The 24,958-nt window shown below is 48.2% G+C and overlaps 1 protein-coding gene across 2 annotated transcripts in view; it reads right to left on the reverse strand.

Annotated features, from left to right (window-relative positions):
* LOC147890925 (uncharacterized) overlaps positions 1 to 23,411 on the reverse strand; it is a 32,185-nt gene extending 8,774 nt beyond the window's left edge. The window contains exon 1 of one of the 2 annotated variants that reach the window (XM_087389787.1): positions 23,221 to 23,411. In XM_087389787.1, coding sequence (XP_087245913.1) covers positions 23,221 to 23,358 — 138 coding nt within the window. In that variant the 5' untranslated portion in view covers positions 23,359 to 23,411. The remainder of the gene's footprint in view (positions 1 to 23,220) is intronic. The other variant, XM_087389788.1, reaches the window with a different exon arrangement.
* Positions 23,412 to 24,958: the final 1,547 nt, after the last annotated feature.

Here is a 24,958-nt window from a genome sequence, read left to right on the forward strand (position 1 = left end):
CTGCATCATAATCAAGCCTTATATGCTCCATATCAAAAGCAATGGATGGCTGTACCAAAAATCAGCAAATGCTTTCTCTACCCAAGCTGCCCAGGGACTCCTCTGGATGATTTGATGAGGGTCCCGGCAACGGAACCACTATAACTGGCCTTTGATCGACAAAGGGCAGTGTAACTGACTCTATTATCTCACAAATCTGAAATACAGCCAACTTGAAACATTGCCATTGCCCACAAACAAAACTCAAAGCATATAACTTCACTGCATAGCATCATTGAACCATTTAAGACGAGGGAGGCTAGAATGCCCCTACTCAAAAGCATGAAGAGTGACACCTGACTTGGCGCCCCTTGCGGTATTTAATTACTGGTTAGCTCGGACTGGTTAATTACTGGTTAGCTCAAATACAAAGGGACTCCCTTCAAGAGCTCACCCGCAGGTTAGCTCAAATACAAAGGTTATTTAATTACTGGTTAGCTCAAATACAAAGGGACTCCCTTCAAGAGCTCACCCGTAGGTGCAACCCAGTACAATGGCAACCCATGGTTGTGCCAGTGACCAACTCCCAATGCTATTCTCTTGGTTCCTTTCAATAGCCATGCATAACACAAGTAGAACAACCCGACAGCATATCAAGCAATGCATCCACATAGATCAAAGCCATTACTGAGCCCAAGGCTTGCCACTGCACCCCCACGGAGAGAGTTTCACAACCAGTGCCCCGATCCTCTTCCGGGCCAATGGCAAGGCATCCAACCTTGCAGAATCTCGGTAAGAATGATAGTAGCATAGAGTAGAAAGAGAAGATGAGAATCCAGCCAATAGAAAGAGCCTGTTTCAGCTCAGAACAGCCCCAGAAGTTGGTTGAACAGCAGACAGCAGACTTTGGTAGGAGGGAGCTGCCTATGAGTGACTTCCAACACGAGAAGAGATCAAGAAAGAGAGGGTTCAGCAAGCTGAAACAGATCCACCATGATTGCGACCACCAGAATGGTGATTCCAGCCCACTAGCACCTCCGTTTTCAATGCGCCTTGCACCAGGCAAGAGCAAGAAGAGAGGCGTCCAAGAATATGAGCTCAGATTTAAGAAAGGGAGACTTTTGTCGCGAAGAAAGTCGAGAAAAGATCCAGAAATGGCCCAAAATGGAGGCGTCCAGGTCCAAGAAGCATGCCAGCAGCAGAGAGCACCAAGGGGAGAAGAACTGTCGCGAAGAAAGCTCGAAAAACGACTTCAGCCAGTAAGAGGGAGGCTGCAAAAATCCGCCATCTTCAGAATGAGGCTGCTCTGGTAGGGGAGAAGACTCAAAACAGCAAGGAAGGGAAAGGAAGGGCTCCAAGGGCTTCCAGGGGTGACACCTAGGTGCCACAAGGCAAGCAGAGAGGCCACACACAGACACGTACAAAATGAGGCGTGGGATTTTAATGCCCCTAGGGGAGTCAGATGGCACACCATGACCCTAATGCTTGGGAACCAATGACCCTCGTTTGTAGGATCTCTAGGGGGTCAATTTTTAAAAAATGACCCCACTAAACCAAACCAATGACCTTAGAAATTGAAACCACTCTAATAGCACTAAGAGGTGCACTTATTGCACATGAAATCATAGGACCTTTTGGGCATTAACTAAGGCCCCTAGCCTGGTACCCTAGCCTAAATTCAGTGAGAGTTAGTTTAGACACTTCACCATCACCACCACGTCCCCGTGACACCTACTACCCTAACTAAATGGATCACCTCATGAGGATGATTACATACTAACTCCAACAGTCCCCCCCTTAGCCAAAACGAGGAAGGAAAAATAGACTATGTCGACAAGACAACTACTCAGAAAAGCATTTCCATCAAGTGCTCACAAAGAGTGACTCAACAAAAAAATCTTCATCATCCAATGCTCACAAAGAGCTAGACATCAACTGTTAAATAAAGCACCAATAGCTCACAAAGAGCCTAATTTTAGAAAGAGAAATTCTGATCATGAAGATGATCAGCCTTGACCAACATGGTAGTTTCATTCTTGTTTGAATCATCTATTGCCAGCACTTTATCTTTGGCTTGTTTCATCAGTTCATCACGCTATTTAGTATAGCAAAATTTCTCTATGTGATGCTCTTTCCCACAATAATTGCATTTTCGATTATCACGCAGTGTCCTCATCCTTTTATCACTTGCAGCATACACCATGTTGTCAAACAATTGATTACTATTGCGCTTCTCCTCGCTTAGCAGCACCCCCACACAGTCTGGAAACTCCAGATCATCATCAAGGCGCAATATACGTACTCTCTCTCCATACTGTTCCAAGGGAAAGCTTTTCAACAAAATGGCCTTTTTGTCTTCATCCGCAACTCGTGCTCCCAAGTCATTGAGCTGTCTTAGTAGAGCTTGCATGCGATTCAAAAACACTCCCAGTGTCTCCGACTCGTTCATCTGGAGGTCGAACAAATCTTGCTTCAAGTTGGACTTCAAGTGCTTCATGCGTACCCCGAAGAGAGTCTCCAATGTTTTCCAATTCTTAGCAGCAGTAGCTTTCATGTCGAGGTGATGAAAATATTTGGGGCCTAGAGCACGACCCATTTAACCTAGTGCTTTCTCAGCCTTTGCTTCCCATGCAGGAATCTTCTCAGCATCGTGAGAGCGTTCTTTGGTTTTCTTTTCTGATCCAAAGACCACTCCCCAAAGTCCTTTTAACATAAATTGCAAACGAGTTGCTAATTACCATGATGGGAAATTCTGGCCATTGAAGATCACTAGTATAGCACCATGGTTGTCCTTCTTCGACGTATCCATTATCACAATCTTGCAGGATTGAGGAGAACTCGAAAACAAGCTTCAGCTAGAACGTCAACCTGTGACCTCAATTGCTCCTATGCCTTCTCACAACTGTGATGCTTGACCTCTTCTTAATTACTTTCCTAGAGATGCATGAACCACAGTGCCTATCTCTCCAGACTGTGAAAAGAGACCTCAGACAATAACACTCTCGAAATCTCTCAGGTCCTCAAAAAGCCCGCTCTAATACCACTGATGGCTAAATACCTCACTCAATTATTCATGCAACTTAACAATTGTGAATTCAAATCTAAATCTTATGAAGAAACTAGGAACCGAAAAGGAAATTCGATGTATCAGAGAAACCAAAACAATTCAATTATACTATCCAATTGAGCTCATCCCGACCGAGCTTGTTGCTCTTACAAAGACACAATAACTAGCGAAAGGTCGCGGACGGAGGTCTACCCAACCGATCTCTTGAAATGACGAAATGAAGAACGCTTTTGAGACCTTGAAGCAAACTATCAAGGAAGCACATGTCCTTGCACTGCCCGATCCCACCCGGTCTTATGTTTTGGAGGCCAATGCAAGTGACTTTACAATTGGGGCAGCTTTATTCCAATAGGGCAGACCTGTAGCTTTTGGAAGTAAAAAGCTGGATGACACTCAATTTCGTTGGCCTACACTAGAAAAGGAACTGTACGCCCTAGTGTATTCTCTTAAGGTTTGGAGACACTACTTGTATGGCTTCAAGTTTCTTATATTGACTGATCACCAGTCAATAAAGTATGTGTGTGACGAGTAGGAATTACGCAGAAGAAAGGCTAGATGGGCAAAGTTAATGCAAAACTTTGATTTTGAAATACATTATCAAAAGGGTTCCTTGAATAGTGTGGCGGATGCCTTAAGTCGGAGTCAAGTTTGTAAATCCTATATCATTTACGGAAATATCCTCAAACCTATTTCAATCCTTGAGAGGGCTTTGCACAACTGAGTCATTTCAATTCTTATTGGCAAAAGGTCCAGAATGGGAGCTCCATGGTTGACCAGGACTCAAGGATTGTGCCACCTACAGTACACGCGGCGGGAGGTTAGTGGATGATTAGGAACGGCTTGTTGTTCCAAAATGGACAGATATGTACCAAATGCTTCGGATCTTTGATCCAAGATTCTCTCGGAGTGTCATGATGCTCCTAGTGCTGGACATCTTGACATACATCGGACTCTGTCTCTTGTGAAATATATCTTTTATTAGCCTAAGATGCGTGCATTTATTGAAAGCTATGTGGTAGGTTGCCGTGTGTGACAGGTTACTAAGGCAAAACACCTTAGAAGCGCAGGTTTATTACAGCCATTGCAAATCCCTAGTAATAAATGGGAAAGTATTTCCATGGACTTTATTATAGGTTTGCCTAGAACGTGCAAGGGTAATGACTCCATTGTTAGAAATCACGGTACAGCGGAAGCAAAAGAGATGAATACTTGTTGGGAAACAACTCAACAAAAGTGCAGCAACAAAGTAACAAAGGAGATGGCAAAACTGAACAAGTTCTTCCTTCTAGAATGAAGGGCAAAAGGCTGCAAAAGGAGCAGCTACAAAGGGCAGTAGTTCCTGCCATCTTCTTCCACCAACGGTGGGCTAGACAAATATCCTTCTCCCTACTAAGTGCACGCTGCTGGATCAGCTTCAGCGCTAAGAGGCTGAAGGCTTGAGTGCTATGTGATAGTGAGGGGGAAGGGGGCTTTATATAATAGAGGGGAGAGGCCACAAAGGGGTGGTGGATTGACCACCGACCATTGACCTTGGCCACCGACCAATGACCTTGACCACCGACCAATGACCTTGACCACCGACCATTGACCTTGACCACCATCCATTGACCTTGGCCACCGACCATTGACCTTGACCACCGGCCATTGACCTTGACCACAAGCCATTGACCACGGACCATTGACTTTGACCTTGGCCACCGACCATTCACTTTGACCGGTCGACGACCCCCTCTCAATCAATCCCCCTTCTAACCACCTAAGCCCCTTGCCCTTCTCCTCATAAATGGATGGGCAAAACATGTGGGGCATTGACCACGAATTCTAACACCCCCTCTTAATGACCCAATGGGGAGCCAATACTCATGCGTGTGATCAGATGCTCCAATTGCTCTCGAGGGAGAGCCTTCGTGTCGGCGGTAGGGACATACATTAGCTCAACAATGCCATCGATGATGAGCTCTCGAACAAAATGGTAGTGAACCTCGATGTGCTTGGTTCTGGCGTGAAACACCGGATTCTTCGCAATCGCCATGCAACTCTGGTTGTCACACAGGATGACGGTCGCCTCCATCTGTGTCTGGTCCAAATCCTCCAAGATCCATCTGAGCCATAAAGATTTGCATGCTGCGGTGCATGCAGCCCTGTACTCCGCCTCCGTCAATGAGGGGACAATGGAAGATTGCTTCTTGCTGAGCCATGAGATAGCTCTCCAATGTGCCTCCCTGGGTTTGGCAGAGAACTTGCATAAGACTCCAACGGAGAAAGAGATGTTGGGCCGAGTGTTGGTAAGGTACAGAAGACTCCCTACCAACCGCCGGTAACATCCAGCATCCACCAATGTTAATGAATCATGGATGCTGAATTTCAGCCCAACCTCCATCGGTGCAACTGCCGGCTTGCAGTTCTCCATCTGGAATCTCCTAAGTAGCTCATGACAATATTTCTCCTAGCAAATGGAAATATTGTCACTACTCTGCCGTACCTCAATACCAAGGAAGTAGTGGAGCAGCCCCAAGTCTGACATCTCGAACTCTGTCATAACCAAAAGAGGTAGAGGTTGGGATCATAAGGACTCCTCTCGAGCCCAATCCTGTCAAAGAACTCATCTATCCGCTGGTACCATGCTCTAGGGGCCTGTTTCAGCCCGTGTAGTGCCTTCCTCAATCTGCAGACCTGTGATGTGGACCCTAGAAAATGAAACCCTGGGGGTTGCTCAACATAAACCTCCTCCTCCAAGGTCCCATTAAGAAACGCAGATTTGACATCCATATGAAAGATGGACCAACTGTGATGTGTAGCCAAATCTATGACTGTCTGGATTGATGTCATCGAAGCAGTTGGGGCAAAGGTCTCATCAAAGTCGAGACCCTCTGATTGAGCATATCCCTTCACCACCAATCTAGCTTTGTATTTGTCCAAGCTCCCGTCAGACTTGAACTTCTGCTTGTAGACCAGCTTGGTTTTGATGACCTTCCTCTTGCAAGGTCAATCCACCTAGTCCCATGTGGTTCTTCTGGATGGCATCCATCTTTGTCTGCATGGCCGCCTACCACTCTGGGATGTCCTTGGCCTCCTCAAAGGACGTGGGTTCTATGACCTGAGTCACCAACGCACAATGAGCAGATGAAGCCGAAGCATGCTGCTAGGACCTCCGAAGGCCAGAACTGCTCTCAGGTATATCTATCACTTGGGACTCCTGTAAAGTCCTGAGATACCACTTTGGTAGTTTCCTCGCTGGCTGAGGATCCTCTGAAGTGGATACTGGAGCTGGTTGTTGCTCCTCCTCGTCTTCGGCTTCTAGGGCCTCCTGGGGGACCTCCTCAATGACAACTTTGGGTGGGGGAGGGGGAAGAGCTCTGAATTCCTGATCATCATCAATAGTCTCTGGCAGTGTCTCCTCAAACACCACATCTCGGCTGACAATGATCTGCTTCTTCTTGGGGTCAAAGAGTTTGTATGCCTAAGACTCTCCACTATAGCCAACAAAGATGCACTGCTAGCTTTGGGATCAAGCTTCTTCTGTTCATCCTTGTGCACATGAACATAGGCGTTAAAACCAAAAATCCGAGAGATTGTTGGTTTCTTACCATAGTACGCCTCATATGGAGTCATGTGTTCCACAACCTTCGTCTTCATCCGGTTGAGAATATGAATTGCGGTGGCAAGGGCTTCACCCCAATAGGCTTTGGCAAGATTCTTGCCTTGCATCCCATCTCAACTAAGGTCCTGTGTTTCCTTTCAGCTACACCATTTTGCTGAGAAGTCCTGGCTATAGTCAATTATCGCTTGATTCCATGTGTTTTGCAAAAGCTGTTGAATTCAGTTGATGTAAACTCGCCTCCCTGATCGCTTCACCCCAATAGGCTTTGGCAAGATTCTTGCCTTGCAACATAGTCAATCCCATCTCAACTAAGGTCCTATGTTTCCTTTCAGCTACACCATTTTGCTGAGAAGTCCTGGCTGTAGTCAATTATCGCTTGATTCCATGTGTTTTGCAAAAGCTGTTGAATTCAGTTGATGTAAACTCACCTCCCTGATCGGTACGGAAAGCCTTGACCTGCCTCTTTGTTTCTTTTTCCACCTTTGCCTTCCATTCCTTAAACTTTTCAAAGGACTAAGATTTCTTGGCAATACAGTAAACCCAAGTCATCATGCTGAAGTCGTCGACAAATAAAAGAGAATACCTTGAACCTACGAAGGAGTTTGTCGACATCAGTCCACATAAGTCAGAATGGACCAACTCTAGAGGGGCCTTAGCCCTGGATGAAGCCTCCTGAGGGAACTTGTCCCGATGCTGCTTGCCCTCCAAGCAAGCTCGACAGACACCATCTTTGCTTGTGATTGGCAGAAGTCCATCCACCATTTTGGTCTTCTGCATGTCAGTCAAAATGCCATAATTCACATGCCTGAACCGTTCGTGCCAAAGTTTGGACCGGCCCTGATCCGGCCCTGATCTCCATGAACAAGTAGGGCATTGAGTCGATACAACCCATGGTCCTGTACTCCTCTAGCAACCACCTTTTCGTCCTTGGTCTTTACTGTGACTTGACCTTTGCTAAAGAGAACCAACATTTGATGCTGGTCCATCTGGCTCACAGACAGAAGGTTTTTGCATAAGTCAAGAACATAAAGTACACCAAATATTACCTTCTCTTTGCCGGAGCTCGTGACGTAAGGAATACTTCCAACACCTTTGACCGGGCACATTCTGTTGTCCCCCACCGTTACTTTGGAGCCTGGATGAGTAGACTCCATGGTCGTGAACCGATCCTTTTTGAAGGACATGTGTTTTGAGGCACCGCTGGCCACAAACCAGCCATTGTCATTCTCTTCTGCCAAGAGAGCAGCGCATGTGACTGAGATCATGAAGAGCTTCTCTGTGGTAACATTTGCCGCCTCCCCGCTTAACGACTCCTTGCCCTTGTTCCACTTCTTTCGCTTTAGCTCTACCTTCTTCTTGCAGCATTCCTTCGCCATATAACCAAGCTTCTCGCAATAGAAGCATTTCATGTTCTTCTTGGACTCCTGATCGTCAATCTTCTTGTGGAAGTCCTTGGACTTGCCCTTGCCGGACCTGTCCTTCACAGTTAGGGCTTTCTCGTCTGCCTGGGAATACAAATCCTCTCTAGCCTCCTCCTGAATGAGAAGAGGGCAAAGCTCTTCAAAAGTCATGGCCCTTATTCTTTGACCTGCTGTGACCATCATCACGAAACCTTTGAAGCTCCTGGGTAGCTTATCTAGCACCATCAATGCCAACTGCCTTGAATCCACCTTTTGACCAACTACCGCAAGTTGGTCTCTCACAACCTTCACCTTCATCAGGTGGTCATGTACTTTGTCTCCCTCACTCATATCCATGTTGTGAAGTTGATGCTGGAGAGTGAGGATGCGGGCCGTGTTGTCCGTCTCGTAGAGGTCTTTCAAAATGGTTCCAAATGGCCCATGCGTACTCGAGATCATCCAGATCCGCCGGGCTAACTATGTTTCCTTTATTGTCCAAGGTGTCCACCGGCCTTGGATCACCTACCGTGATGAGTCTCCATAGTTTTTGAGCCACGAGGTGACTCCCATATCGGGTAGTTGGTACCATCGAGCTTCCCGCTTTCTCCGAAGTTGGGGATGAAGGAAGAAGGAAGGTGAGAAGGCTTTTGTCGACATGTCTGGAAATAGAAATCTCCTTCCTTACTGTTCGGACAGCAAGGGCAGCAAGTAATACTTGAACCGGGACCGTCTTCGGTGAAGATTCTCGTGTGGAAGTCCCTTCCTTCAAGCTCCCAGGTGAGCCCTAGAACATGGGCTCTGATACCATGTTAGAAATCACGGTATAGCGGAAGCAAAAGAGATGAATACTTGCTAGGAAACAACTCAACAAAAGTGCAGCAACAAAGTAACAAAGGAGATGGCAAAACTGAACAAGTTCTTCCTTCTACAATGAAGGGCGAGAGGCTGCAAGAGGAGCAGCTACAAAGGGCAGCAGTTGCTGCAATCTTCTTCCACCAACGGTGGGCTAGACAAGTCACCTTCTCCCTACTAAGTGTGCGCTGCTGGATCAGCTTCATTGCTGAGAGGCTGAAGGCTTGAGTGCTATGTGATAGTGAGGGGGAAGGGGGCTTTATATAATAGAGGGGAGAGGCCACAAAGGGGTGGTGGATTGACCACCGACCATTGACCTTGGCCGACTTTTGCCACCAACCATTGACCTTGACCACCGACCATTGATCTTGGCCACCGACCATTAACCTTGACCACCGTCCATTGACCTTGGCTACCGACCATTGACCTTGACCACCGACCATTGACTTTGACCTTGGCCATCGACCATTGACTTTGACCAGTCAGCAATCCCCTCTCAATCACTCCCCCTTCTAACCGCCTAAGCCCCTTGCCCTTCTCCTCATAAATGGGGGGGCAAAACATGTGGGGCATTAACCACGAATTCTAACATCCATTTCGGTCATAGTTGATCGTCTAACAAAGATGGCTAGATTCTTACCTACTCGATCGACCATATCAGCTAATCAGTTGGCTCACGAGTTTGTGGACCAATTGTTTAAGCTATATGGTTTGCCTTCAAACATAGTTAGTGACCGTGACTCTAAGTTTACAAGTAACTTTTGGACGCTTGTTTTGAGAAGTTGGAAACTACTCTAGTATGAGTTCCTCACATCAAGCATAATACGATGGCAATACAGAGAAGGTTAACCAGTTGGTTGAAGATATGCTTCGTGCATATGTCTCTAAGAGACAATCTTCATGGGAAGACTATCTCCCCATGATAGAATTTTCTTACAACAGTGCAAAGCATTCAAATACAAGTTACAATCCTTTTATGCTTATGTACGGGTTTCAACCTAAGTCACCAGTTATGGTTGGGTTCAAGGGAATAAACAATGATGCTGCAAGGACATTCTTGCAAGACATGCAATAAATGTTGCAGTTTGCCAAGGAGTCTATTAGAAGTGCCCAGGATCGGGATAGGTTTCATGCTAATAGACATCGTTCACGCAGAGAGTACTCTGACGGAACGATGGTATATTTATGTATTCCCACGGAATCCAAGAGCCTCAGTGCTGGTTTAGTTCCAAAATTATCCCAAGATTATTAAAAGAATTGGACCATTTGCATATAAACTAGAATTACCTCCTAATGTTAAAGTACATCCAGTTTTTCATGTCAGTAGACTGAACGAGTTACCGGGTGCGGATGATCAGCTTGTTTCTCCTCAAGAAATAATTGAAGTTACTGATATGACTTTTATTCCACACGAACCTGAGAGTATTCTTGAATTTCGTGAAAGACTGATCAAGAATAGAGCTATCACGGAATACAAGATCAAGTGGAAGGGACATAACATGGGAGACGTTACCTAACCTCCAGAAGACATTCCCGGGTTTTCTTACGAACTCAGGAGTGAGTTCTTAGAGGAAATATGTCATGTGCGCAGATTGGTATTTGATGTGTACTGGGGTAGGATTGGTATTTGATGTGTACTGGGGTACACAAGACTAGCTCAGGTAGCCTGGGGAGGCTTAGGGCTAGGTAGGCTTGATTCTCGGGTTGAGCAGGCTGTTGGGAGAGCAGTTCCATGGCATGAAGGAGACCCTGCAAAGAGGCTCAGCAAAGGGGCAGAGGTGGAGGCTATGGTGGGCCAGCCACCTGGCCATAGATGTGCCCAAGGGTGGGGCCCAATGGGGGCTGCCCTTGGGCCCTTGCAGCAGTACAAGACAGTACAAGAGGGCCAGCAAAGGGCCCTTATATAGGGCTACCTGCATAAACTCGGGCAGGGGGGGGGGCAGAAAGTCGGCCAGAATGAGGATGCTGGTCGGTGGGTTTCCAGCCCGTTGGGGGCTATATAAAGGGGCCATTGTGCCCTCACAATTCATCCAGCACACCAGCAGTTTTGTGAGCAGCAGGAGTAGTATAGTAGTGCATACATCTTCAGGCCTACTTCCAGGAGGCAGAAGAGTGCAATAGAGGCTGCAGACTGAGCTCTCCTTGGGGCTGGGACTCGGCTGTCTACAAGGGAAGCAGGAAGCTGAGATCTGGACGGAGAGTCTACATATGCTCTAGGTGGAGTGGCTCAAGTCTGAAGATATCCTGCAGAAGTAGAAGTACCTTGTGGTAAGATCAAGGACCACACTCTGGTGGGACTTTGGATCTATCTCTCTTTTGTTGTGTCCATAGTTTTGGATGGAAATATATTGTTTTGGTAGCTTCTATATCTGGTTGGATGATTGTCTACTGATGAGTCTGCACATCTATGTGATGCACATTAAGTAAAGAAGTTTGTGATTCCACTCCCCACACACACAGTGTGAGCTCCTAGGCATTCAATCAGTCTTCCGCTGTGCTTACCCTCTGTTGGTCCATATCTAACAGGGTGCAGGGCTGTCTGGACAGATATGCCCTGTTATGCTGCATGGGTATGCCCTTAGAGGTGCCCTAGATGAGGGCTGTAGAGCAGAGGGTGGGCCGACCTGCAGGTCGGCCACCTTGGCTGGTGTCAGCCCCTCATAGGCTAGGGGAGAGCCCCCCCTTTATAGGGCTGTGGGCAGCCCCAGTGCTGGAAGACCTTCCACTTCATCATCATGAGTTCGGAATGTCCTCCAACAAAGTGTACTATGTACTTTAGGAGAAAATCTCAAGAACCTATATTAATGCACTATGTGACACGACCCCATAGCTCCTGAGGCTCCTGACCTGCAAGCAAACACAAGAACAACAAGAACGTGAGGATTTGAGCAGGCTGCTCACCACCCAACCCCGACATCTACTAGACATGATCTCGAATCATGAGATGTCCCCTCCGAGCCACGAGCTGAGCTACTCGCATGTAACTCCCAACCTTCCTGGTGTCCCATACCACCAGGTGGCACCTGAAGGCCTTGGATTTGCTGCTAGGCCTTGGGCTACGCTAGGATGTAGGCGTGCATCCACGACTCGATTGAGGATTAGACCTTGCACTATGGAACTAGACTTGCTCCCATTGGCTCCCTGAAGACTGAACCTCTAGGCCCCCTTTATAGACTCGGGCCCAATGTGCAAAAAATAGTGGAGACCTCTATCTGGTTCGTATCCTTGCTGATGTCACCCGCCATGTGTCGCCATGTTCAAGGCCTGTTTGCAGGATATGACCCTGCCCACTACCCTCGCCACTTCGCCCGCCATGCAGGGGCCTGCAGTTGCGCCATCTGTAGCCTCTACCACATCCTTCTTCAGCGCCTGGATCCCATGCTTGTATGCTGCCCACATGGCAGCTCATGTGCTGCCCATGTGGCAGCCCCATTCTCTGTCCATGTGGCAAACTGTCCATGCCTAGGTCTACCTCCCCCATGCTCTCCTCATATGGGGGCTTATAGATGGGGAGGTGACCTTTCCAACACCCCCTCTCACCGACACATCTCGGCCCAATGCCAACACGTCGATGACGATGCTCCAGTAACCCCATGGTCCTTAGTCCTCTGGAACATTTCGATGTCGAAATCTTTTCCTGGCTTATCATCCAATGGCTCCTACTCCACCAGGTCTGGTTTCGCTTCTGCACACCATCCTGGTACACAAGTCCATCTCTGGTAGCACCTCCTGGCACCACCACCTTCAGCCACGTTCCCGCCTTCGAACAATCCAGACGCCATGATCGTCCAGTTGTCCCCCCATAATGAGTGAACAACTTGGAGTCTTCCAGGCACCATGCTCTAAGGGTCTGTTTGAACCCGCTGTCCTTCCTTTGACAAGCTCCGCAACAAAAGAATATCTCCAGATAACCTGGACCACGAACTCTCATAGAGCTCTCAAGCATGTACTCTTCTGGCTTCAGTACACCTTGTCCATCACCTTCCAACAATCTGTGTCCGAGATTTGAAGAAGCACCCACACTTTCCCGTCTACCTTCGAAGAAGGCCCATTCTTTCCAATCTCGCATTACCTCAGACATTTGAAGAGCAGATTCTCTCCACAGCATGCTATAAAGTCTTAAATCAAGTACATACCAGATCATCGTACTTCCTATGTGCTTGCTCTGAAAGCAAACCATGCACCTCATCGAGGTACATACCAATAACCTATGTAATCATGTACTATCCCCTTCTAAATTACAACCACCATCTAAACATGAAACCCTAGGGTACTCCATGAAATCCACCCTTGTGTCAGTATCAACAGCCACGCACCTAGAAGATTCCAAGCACTCCATGCTGTCCTTCACCTTCACAAAGGTCTCTCACTCCTCGTCGACCCACATCTCAATGTCAAACATCATCACTGTGGTTTCTAAGTCAGCTTATCTGACCTCAATAACACATGGAGATGGCAACAAGAAAAGTTCTTCAATTACCACATTAGCTTTGGCTTTTGTGTCACCCTCTCAATCTGAGTCGGACGACTCCTTGTTTTTCTGATCCAGCGCCTTCTTTCTGCAATCCTTCGCAAAATGGCCTAGAGTGTCACAATAGAAGCAGGAATTCTTATGCTGCTTCTTCTAGGAAGTGTCCTCGTCATCAGAGTCATCTTTCTTGGACTTGCCACCATACGGCTTGCCCTTCCCTTTGCTAGCCTAATCCTTTGCCAACAACGGCAGGGACCTTGCTGAAGGACGACCTTGATTCAGAAGCTCTTGGGAATCGTCTTGCACGACTGGAGCTCAGTGCCCTTGCGAGAAGGTGGTGACTCAGTTCAGTTGGGTGTATACAAGATGCATACAAAGTTTTGGTCTACGAAAGGTTGAGTTTGTTTGACTTTGCTAAGTGGTTTAGCAGCAGAGATGTCGATTTCAAAAGCCTCTTCAGCCCCTTCTCTCCCTTTTTCCTCCCCTAGATTTCTTTCTTTCACCATCCCTAACTTTGGAGACTCTGGGAAACTAGATGGGACAAGTTACCCTATCTGGAAGGTGAAAATCCGTAGTCATTTAGTGGCTCAGAAGCTATGGAAACTGACAACAAGAGTGGAGGCGAAGCCGAAGGATATGGTGGACAACAAGGGGGAGATACTCATATAGTAGATGGAGAGGAGCTCGATGCTTGGGAAGATAGAGATGCCCACATCTTGGCATTGATCATAGGGACTACGGCAGACTCTGTGCTTCCTCACATCCAGATGGCCACCATGTCAGTAGAGGCATGGGCCATTCTGAAGGATCTGGACGAGACAGATGACACATCCCGAATCTTGCTTCTTCAACATCAGCTCTACAAGTTGGATATGGATGAGGGAGATTTGGTACATGACCACTTGACGAAGGTCAAGGTGGTAAGGGATTAACTAGCATCGGTTGGTCAGAAGGTGGACTCATGCCGGTTGGCCTTGATGGTACTGAGGAGGCTACCTCGGAGTTTCAAAGCTTCGTGACAACTGTGACAGCAGGACAGAGGACCAAACCTCTGACTTTTGAGGAGTTGGGTCCATTATTGCTCCAGAAAGAAGCTAGGGTAAAGCTCTACAACAACGACAAAGATAACTTTAGGCTCCCACACCTGTGAGCCTCCTACTTGGGCTCTAATACCATGTTAGAAATGGACCAACAGAGAGTATGCACAGCGGAAGACTGATAGAATAGCCTAGGAGCTCATACAGTGTGTGTGGGGAGTGGAATCACAAACTTCTTTACTTAATGTGCATCACATAGATGTGCAAACTCATCAATAGACAATGATCCAACCAGATATAGAAGCTACCAAAACAATAAATTTCTGTCCAAAACTATGGACACAACAAAAGAGACATAGATCCAAAGTCCCACCAGAGCGTGGTCCTTTGATCTTACCACAAGGTACTTCTACTGTCTTCTAGATAACTCTATACTTGAGAACGCGTGCTCCACCTCGAGCATACGTAGACTCTCCATCCAGATCTCAGCTTCTTGCTGCCCTTGTAGACAGCCAAGTCCCAGCCCCAAGGAGAGCTCAGTCTACAGCCTCTATTGCACTCTTCTGCCTCCTGGAAGTAGGCCTGAAGATGTGTGCACTACTGCTCCTGCTGCTCACAAAACTGCTGGTATGCTGGATGAATTGTGAGGGCACAATGGCCCCTTTATATAGCCCCCAAGGGGCTGGAAATCCCACCGACCAGCATCCTCATTAAAGATGCCAAGGAGCTGGGTGTGCCGCTGGAACAACTGGAGGAATCCATCGTGTCATGCTCCAATGCTGAAGACCGCCACAGCACCCTCGTGGCACGAGCCGCCTCAGCACGATCATTGGAAACCTGGTGTTGTTGCTCTCAGGCCACATGTGCTAGGTACGCTCCTCTGGTGTGGTAATGGTACACTGGGTCAACTGGTACAACAATCCACCTGATTGTACCGGTACATGAGTCCAACAATACTGGCATCGATGCAAGGTCTGCTTCCCTGCATGTGCACCTGTATCGTAGAGCTAGATAGCCCCTTCTCAGGTCCAAACCGCAAGATCGATGAGCTTCAGTGCTCCAATGGAAACGGGCTTATAACAACTCACAAGGATCAATCAACTGTGTCTGGGTTCCCGCATTGGCAATCTACTGACCCATCCGGATCTCCAGCAACATCAAACAATAGCTGTAGTAGAACACTAGGAGACCCCCTCCTCCCAGGTCATAACGTCCAAACAAAATACAAACTGGTAACATACTGCCACCTGAGTCCGCAAGAACAACTCATGGCTCAAGGTCTGCCAGAAAGCCTACCTCGATAAATGACTCCTTGCTATGTGCACTTGATCGGCACGTCTAGCTACCACAAACAAGCAGCAATCCTCCATCTAAATCCGGAAAGCCTACTGGCAGCTCCTGCCAAGTGCTACTAAAAGGCTGAAGTAATCATGGTCGCAGCAGTCACACTATTGGCAACTACCGGTCAACCGGGAACGTGGGCAACACTGGAATTCTAGTCTTGTTCTGTAACATCTTGGACAAAGTCACCGTGTCAAAGTGAAGAGGACGATGAACTGAAACAGAAGGTGGATGGGATGGAAGGGATATGAGGGTTGAAGAAAGGAGAAGGCGGAAGAAGAGGATGAAGGGGCTGACAGCCCAACGTACCTTCACACCTCGCTTTCTGTCCCTTGGAAACACCTCCTCTCTGATCTGAAAACACTCTTCAAAGTCACCTCTTTGCTGGTCACCCTATCAGTGCACTCCTCGAATACGCTCCTCCTCAAAGATAACACCGAACAGCACCCTAATCCTCCTCTCTGTGCGTTGGCTCAACACTCCCTCTACCCCTCAGGTCTCAAGCCAACCATGGCTCTGATACCATGTGAGAACTGCAGCGGGGAGAGAGAGAGAGAGAGAGAGAGAGAGATTAACATCCACGGGAGGCCTCACGGGCCTATGGGACAAAGTACACAAAAAGCGAACTCATACAAGCCTCAGTGGGCTGAAGCAAAGGGTACGCTAGGACCCTTGCTAAGTACTAATCTATGCTAATAGAATCATAATCATAGAAAAAGTCAACTACAACTGCATAGTGGGCCAGATCAATCAATCTATCCAAGCGCTGGGATGAAACCGAAGCCGGGTACAGTGATGGCTCTCTGGTGGGCTGCGAAGATGTCTCGTATATGTCTGTCAAGCTATCTCGCACTGCAGTGGGGGACGCGGAATAGAGTGGCCCCTCGTCTCTATCGGTCTCCCCTAAGGAAAGCTGTGATAGGTCGGACCTCAATAGAGTGTACTCTGGGGGCTCTCTACAGTACACATGGCCTCTGCGCCCCTCTCTCGGTGGTACTGTGCCGGTTGCTCATCCAAACTGCTCTCATATCGACTAGCTCCTCCTCCTCCACTCCACTGTGTCCGAGAGCTGACTCAAATGTATAGATGTCTGTGACATGTCGTTGTGCCCGGTCAACCTCTATGTCCTGTAGTGGTTTGGCCATCCCCTGCTGCTCTCTCATATGTCGCAGAAGCGTCTCCCTGTGTCGCCGCATCTCCATCAGAGAAAGCCCGATACAAACCTGGTCATGGAAATGGATTAGTTGTGACAAAGGACCGAAGCCACTCTCTCTAGGTAGAGACAGTGGTAGCGTCCCTGAATCTCGTAGTAGGCTGGGCAAACACAAAGAAAATGCTCCTCTGTCCCGACCGCCCCCAGCGTACATAGCGTACAGACCCGCTGCTCTCCCTCCCTCGATCCTCAGCTGATGGGACGAAACCCATATCTGACCAATGGAGAGAGAGAGAGAGAGAGAGAGAGAGAGAGAGAGAGAGCACGCCTCACACACACACCACACTGAGAAGGAGGAAAGGAGAGAGAGGCACAGGAGTATTAAAATGGCAGCGGAAGATGCAAACGAACTGAAATTATAGAGCCACACAGAGAACACTAGAGATAACAAAATGTACCACCACTGATCTGCTGTAAATCAGCCCTTAAACCAGGGCAGCAACTGAAATACAAGATATCTTGAATAAGATAGAAAACAGGAGCTGCTGGAGAGGCTGAACTGAAGCAGAGAAAAAGGGGGAACACAAGAAAGCTGAAGCCTGAGAGCACGGAGGCAGGAGAAGCCTGAAACAAAGAGGCAGAGGCCTGGAGTGGGGAGGCAAGAGCCCTGAAGAGGCAAGATCTGCTGCGGGAGTGTGGGCAGCCAACTGAGCAGCTGAGAGGGGGCTCTGAGGGGATGGTCAGGAGCAGGCTGTATGCTGGAGCCTTGAGGAGCTGCAAGAAGTGTTGGAGGAAATGAAGGGAAGGAGGCCCTTTTATAGGGCAGGCCAAGGGGGGAAGTCGGCCAGTTTGACTGGACCGACCAGCCTGGTCGGTCAGGCCAACTGGGCCGACCAGCTGGTCGGCCAGCCTACCCCCTCTGGCCCCCCTTGCTGCATGGGGGCTGGTCGGTTGGCCACGCCTGGAGATGCGGAATCTCAACACCCCCTCTCAGCTCCAGGGCGTGGCACAAGACCCAGAGAGCTGGTATGACGTTGGAGAAGGGGAGGAGAAACAGATTTGGTAAATATGTCGGCGACGTTGTCGGAAGTGGTGCTGAAGAGGAGCACAATGGTACCGTCAAGAACCTTCTCTCGCGTATAGTGGTACTGAATTTCAATGTGTTTTGTCCGAGCATGAAAAACCGGATTGCGAGCAAGGGCAATACAGCTTTGATTGTCACAAAAAAGTGTGGTAGAAGTGGATTGCTGAAAACCACAATCGAGAAGAAGGCGCCGAAGCCACACAGCCTCACAGGTGGCACTACACATAGCCCGATACTCAGCCTCGGTGGAAGATAGGGCGACCGTGGGTTGGCGTTTACTGGACCAGGAGATAGCCGCAGAGCCAAAGGAGAAAACATAGCCCGTGGTAGAGCGGCGAGAATCGGGGTCGCCAGCCCAATCGGAGTCACTCCAACCTCGGAGAGTGAGCGGGGAAGGAGAGGAACCACCGGCAGCATAAAAGAGCCCGAAAGTAGAGGTCCCCTGAAGATAGCGGAGGAGACGTCGAGCAGCTTGCCAATGAGAAAGCGAAGGGGTTTGCATGAAGGTACTGAGGGTGCCGACAGAGAAGCCGAGATCCAGTCGAGTGTTAAGTAGCCAAAGAAGAGATCCAACAAGCTGGCGGTAGAGGGAGGCATCAGGATAAGCAGTGGACCCAGAAGCAGAGAGTTTAGCGTTGGGATCCATGGGAGAGGTGATGGGCCGACAGTCAGCCATGTGGAAAGTTTCGAGGAGCTCTTGAACATAGCGTTGCTGAGAGACAAAATACCCCCTCTTAGTCTGCCAAATCTCAAGACCCAAGAAAAAATGGAGAAGGCCCATATCCGTCATCTCAAATTCAGTTTGAAGAGCAACTTTAATGGCAAGGATATGATTGGTATGACTCCCGGTGAGGATTAAATCATCCACATAAAGAATGATGAAGGTATGAAGCTGTCCTTCATGAAAAAGATAAAGATTGGGATCAGCCAGAGAGCGAAGAAGTCCTTGGCGGCAGAAGAAGGTATCAATACGCTGATTCCAGGCCCGAGGAGCTTGCTTGAGACCGTAGAGAGCCTTGCGAAGGCGACAGACCATGAAAGGAGAACGAGAATCAATGAAGCCGGGCGGCTGATCCACATATACCTCTTCATGAAGATCACCATTCAAAAATGCAGATTTGACGTCCATTTGAAAGATGGGCCACTCTCAACAATCGAACCCAAAGATCAAGAGCCAATAAGTTCTGCCAGAAACCCCTGAATAAAGTCGTACGGGTGAAGACGGGAGCCGACCCGATGCGCGATGAAGGAAGGGGGGGAGAGGCTCTTGATGAAGCAGTAGGCTGCTATTGATAGCCCGGGGTTCGGGAGGAAAATATCTGCTAATGATAGGGACGGGAGAAGAAATCTGCTATTGATAGGGAGGGGAGAAGGGACGGGAGAAGAAAGCTCTGTAGTCAGTGGGAAGGAGAGTTGCTGACGAGGACAACATAGAAGTTCCCAGATCAGAGAGTAACCTGGTGCTCTGATACCATATTAAAATGGCAGCGGAAGATGCAAACGAACTGAAATTATAGAGCCACACAGAGAACACTAGAGATAACAAAATGTACCACCACTGATCTGCTGTAAATCAGCCCTTAAACCAGGGCAGCAACTGAAATACAAGATATCTTGAATAAGATAGAAAACAGGAGCTGCTGGAGAGGCTGAACTGAAGCAGAGAAAAAGGGGGAACACAAGAAAGCTGAAGCCTGAGAGCACGGAGGCAGGAGAAGCCTGAAACAAAGAGGCAGAGGCCTGGAGTGGGGAGGCAAGAGCCCTGAAGAGGCAAGATCTGCTGCGGGAGTGTGGGCAGCCAACTGAGCAGCTGAGAGGGGGCTCTGAGGGGATGGTCAGGAGCAGGCTGTATGCTGGAGCCTTGAGGAGCTGCAAGAAGTGTTGGAGGAAATGAAGGGAAGGAGGCCCTTTTATAGGGCAGGCCAAGGGGGGAAGTCGGCCAGTTTGACTGGACCGACCAGCCTGGTCGGTCAGGCCAACTGGGCCGACCAGCTGGTCGGCCAGCCTACCCCCTCTGGCCCCCCTTGCTGCATGGGGGCTGGTCGGTTGGCCACGCCTGGAGATGCGGAATCTCAACAAGGAGAACTGCAAGTAATCTCTGGAGAAAACCCCGCTACAAGTGGGGGGAAAACCTCGCAACCAACAGGCTACTCGAGAGCTCAAACAAACAACTCAGGCACAAAGAGTGGATGGACTGCTCCACACTCCTGCCCTAGGAACTGCTCAACAAGGCAGGCTGTGCTGCTCCACAGCTATACTGCCCCGAGAGATGATGCCAAACAATGAGAATCGGGGGCCTATATATAGGCAGCCCCCCTACCTGGTCGGCTGATCTAAAGGGGGCCGACCCCCCTGCTGTAGAGCCGACTAGGCATGTGTGGGCCGACCCAGCATTACGGCTGTCCACAGCCCTATAAAGGGAGGGGCTCTCCCCTAGCCTATGAGGGGCTGACACCAGCCAAGGTGGCCGACCTGCAAGTCAGCCCACCCTCTACTCTACAACCCTCATCTAGAGCACCTATAAGGACATACCCATGCAGCACAACAGGGCATATCTGCCCAAACAAAACCTTGCGCCCCTCCCGGGAACCTCCATGCCTTACGTGGCAACGCATGAAGCAGAGGAAAGCCACACAGTCCTACTCTCACGAGGGTAGGCATACCCACAACACAAGCCCTCTCTCTCTCTGCTACCCTCACTCATTGGGCCGACACACCCACAAACACTGTCCCTCTCTCACTAAAGTGACATCAGGAGATGTTCACCTCCAACACCCCCTCTCAGCTCCTGGATGGAGACACCAGGGAGCTCGGTGTGCTGCTGGAACAGCTGGAGGAATCTATCGTGTGATTCTCCACTGCTGAAGACCACCATCGTGTGATTCTCCACTGCTGAAGACCACCACATGGACTGTCGAAGAAGCACCCTCGTGGCATGAACCGCCTCAGCACAATCACTGGAAACCTGGTACTGTTGCTCTCAGGCCACACATGCTAGGTGCACTCCTCTGGTCTGGTAATGGTACACTGGGTCAACTAGTACAACAATCCACCTGCTGGTACCAGTACATGACTCCAACAGAAGATCCTGGAACAATAATCCAACTAATACTACCTCTGGTGCAAGGTCTGCTTCCCTGCATGTGCACTTGTATCGTAGAGCTAGATATCCCCCTCTCAAGTCCAAACCGCCAGATCGATGAACTTCAGTGCTTCAATGGAAACGGACTTATAACAGCTCACAAGGATCAATCAACTGTGTCTGAGGTCCCGCATTGGCAATCTACTGACCCATCCGGATCTCCAGCAGCGTCAGACAACAACTGCAGCAGAACACTAGGAGACCCCCTCTGGATCTGCCAGGTCATAACGTCCAAACAAAATAAAACCGGTAACATACTGCCACCTGAGTCGGCGGGAACAGCTCGTGGCTCGAGGTCCGCCTGATAGCCTACCTTGATAAATGAATTATGATGTAATAACCAATTAATTAATCAACATATTATTGATTAATTGTAATCGAGATGTAGGTGAGATTTGGATGTCCAATAATACGGCACGAACATATAGCTAGATGAATCCAGGCACATGCCCAAACTCATCCTCAAGATGTGCCATTTCAATGTTACAAGCTTGAAAACGATAAACTCCACCACGCATAGCCTATGACACCCCACCGACGTCATCAGTGCCTAGCGGTGGGTGCAGACCATAGTATAAACAAGATGCTTTCATTGACGAGTCTCATGGAAAGGGTGACACACGAAAGATTGGTGATGGATTTAAGATGGAAGAACTACAGACCTGAAGCTAGCTGCTTGCTCTACAAGGTCAGAGTATGTGTTCCACATAATAATGACATTAGGCGTCAAATTCCTTATGAATGTCTATTAGTCCACACCCAGGAACTCACAAGACTAATGCACTTTTGAAAAGGCAATTTTACTAGCCTAGAGTGAATAAGGACATCAAATATTATGTAAGGGCTGATTGCTGTTGGAGATGGCCTGGATCTGCAAAGGACACAAGAGTATTGCAAGAAAGGTAACAATTTCTGAAGCAAGCAGCAAGAACCCTCGACCATCTGATGTGAATGGAACTCTAAAACAATCCTGTCCTAGAGCTGGATCTATGCACAAAAAGGCTCCTGGCTTTACTCTAGGATAACTATGCTCGACAGGGGCCAGGGGCCTGTAGCTATGTAGATGCCACTGTAGGATGGATGCATGTGACAAGAACACTGGACATAGATACCTAGGTCCTCATCATCTCTACTACCTTTATAAATTACGAAGTTGTGCCACAACTCAACCAGTCAACTCATCTGCTGTCCAGCCAATTATGTATCGTTGCCGCTGTTCAGTCTGGTTGTATTGGCAGACATGATGGTTTGAAGGACAAATCCAACTTTAAACTGCTCATAACCCCAGAAACAAATCTTTCAGTCACTGAATTGATATCTTTCAGTCAATGAAACAAATGCAACATATACTTTGAAATAAGAATATCACCCTTGACATTTCCGAGGGGCTCTGGTCACGTGAAATGCCTCAAGATGGTGATTGCCACGATTTAAAGTTGTCGTTCTCATCGGAGCATTATGATAATTTAGTAATGAAACAAGAAATATATCAATTATTTATCCTTATGTAATTCATCAAGGATCTTGAATTGTATTTCGAATAGCTGCCTGCGCATAACTAGTCTCGAGAGTCGAAAGTCGGGTGCTGAACATTGGCATGCGGCTAAAGGGATCCTACAGGAACTCTCCGAAGGTTTCGACCACTGCTGAAGTGGGATACACCAATTCATCGGATGGTTTAATTAACCGCGCCAGATAGGTTGAGTCACATCAAACATTGAGCATATTAGCAGACATCGTCAACAACAAGTTACCGTAGGGTCGCTTTGTTCTTCTACGGCATCAAATTGTTTTGCGATGAGTTTTCTGGATCGAGGGAGGGATACAAACTTTTCCTTCTCGTTATATAACCAGCGAGCTGACGTGTAAGAAGGGCATGCAAGGGATCGAAAGGCAAGATGAGATGGCGCAACCTCGAATGCTGCGAAGAAGTGCCTTGGAACGGAATTTGTCAGACACAGATTTCTTACGATGACGGCAGGGTCCAATCTCTGTGCAAGGGGGGAAGGGAGACAAGGAAACGGACATTCCAATGGAAAAAAATTTCTTTGCTGCGGAGGGAACGGAGAGAGGCAGAGAGGCAGGGGACGTACATTCTGTTTGAGCTGGTTGATGATTTTGTGGCGGAGGTCATCGAAAGTGCCATCATTCATGAGGGAAGAAAGCACCTGCTGGGGAGTGACGGGACCTGAAGAAGACGAAGAAGAAGCTCGACCTCCCTCCATCGACATAGCCGAGCTCCAAAGCTTGGGACTTGGGATTGGGACTTCATCTAATAAGGAACAGGGAATTGGCTTCCCGGACCTACAAGATTACCGCTCAACCCGGTCACACGAAACCGGTAAAACTCGCACGACCGACCGTCTATCCGGTCGCACGCCGGTTTTCACCGGTTTCGTCGACCCACACAACACGACGAGTTTTCCCAGCCGCACGATCACAACAGTCGCACCTCGTGGCCCACACGTAGCGCCGTTTGTGAGCCACACGATCTATTTTCCGAATCAGACGGCGGTGGAAGGGGTGCGATTTGCTGACCGTCAGACCGAAATCGAATCTAACGGTGTAGACTGTATCATGCTGCTTGGTATGTATCAATTCTGTGTGCCAGTCGCATAGTTTGAGTCAGTCGTACAGTCTGTGTCAATGTTAGCAGGTTGGCAGATTTTACACAGATTAGCCGGTTTCCTAATTTTACCATTAGGTATTTGTTTTGATCGAACGGTGGGGATTGGCTCTTTGTCGACGCCTACCATTGACAGTATTAGCAGGGGGAGGACTTTCTCAAAAGGCAAGTGCCCTGAATCTAGCAAGTGGCCTGGTCACTTTTCCACGGCCCATTTTTCCCCACGTGGAGCGTCAAAGGGATGGATGAAATAATTACCCTGAGTGAAAATGCCAGTTGTGGTCGTTGATTTTGACATCGTGTCTTAATTAAATTCATTCTAACTTTTCCCTCTATTAAAGTGCTCGGATCGGACGTCGAAGATCAAATATCCGCCCACCTTGAACCTTTATGTATGGGTTTTGGACCTTGGAATCTACAAAGGGATCCATGATCTGATGAACCCGGCTTATAATAGCTCGGAAGGAATAATATTGCAAGGAATGAGGGTTGTAGAGAGAGGGTTGCATGCAAGTCTTGGGTGGACGAAGCTTGGTAAGTCCCATATACAAGGCCTCTTTTTTTTTCCCTTTGAGAAAAAGGCTTTGAGAAAAAGGAAGCTTCTATTAATGTTTGAAAACACCGTACAACTCGACTGCCAAAAGGAGCTAAGGAAGGTAAGTATAAGAGAAACAGCTGGCTGTCATAAAATAACCAGCCTGTTTTCTAGAGAGCCCAGCACACCTTCTAGGGAATCTCCTGAACAAGGGCTAACACCTAGCCTGGTGGTGGTCTATACATCTAATAGATATCCCCTGCAATGAAAAGGGTGTAGAAGACGCTTGCAAGCCAAGCCTTGCAAAATCGCTCTTGTCTTTAGACAGTCACTCTTGATCCCTGTACACTAAATGTACACTAACTACACAAGAATAGACTAAATGTACACTAACTTGTATTCCAATGAAAACAAGATATACATATACATGGACCCCTGAGGATTAGGGTTAGGGTTTATCCCATAACCCTATGGAGCAATCTACGCCATTCTCAACAGTAAGCTGAGTTGATTTAAGAAGTGATAGAATAGGGTGTTAATGGGATATTTGAGATCAAGGGCTTTCTCTAAGGTGCATGTGTGCATCTAGTAGCAGTCACATGTTTGTGTGTGTGTGTGTGTAGTGAAGCACACTCAGTACTATCTAGGATCATGACACAGGTGATGATGC

This window comes from Dipteris shenzhenensis, chromosome 18, assembly GCF_047967505.1.
Source record: "Dipteris shenzhenensis isolate YYH24624 ecotype China chromosome 18, Dip_SZ_1.0, whole genome shotgun sequence".
In the NCBI taxonomy this organism is placed as follows: Eukaryota; Viridiplantae; Streptophyta; class Polypodiopsida; order Gleicheniales; family Dipteridaceae; genus Dipteris; species Dipteris shenzhenensis.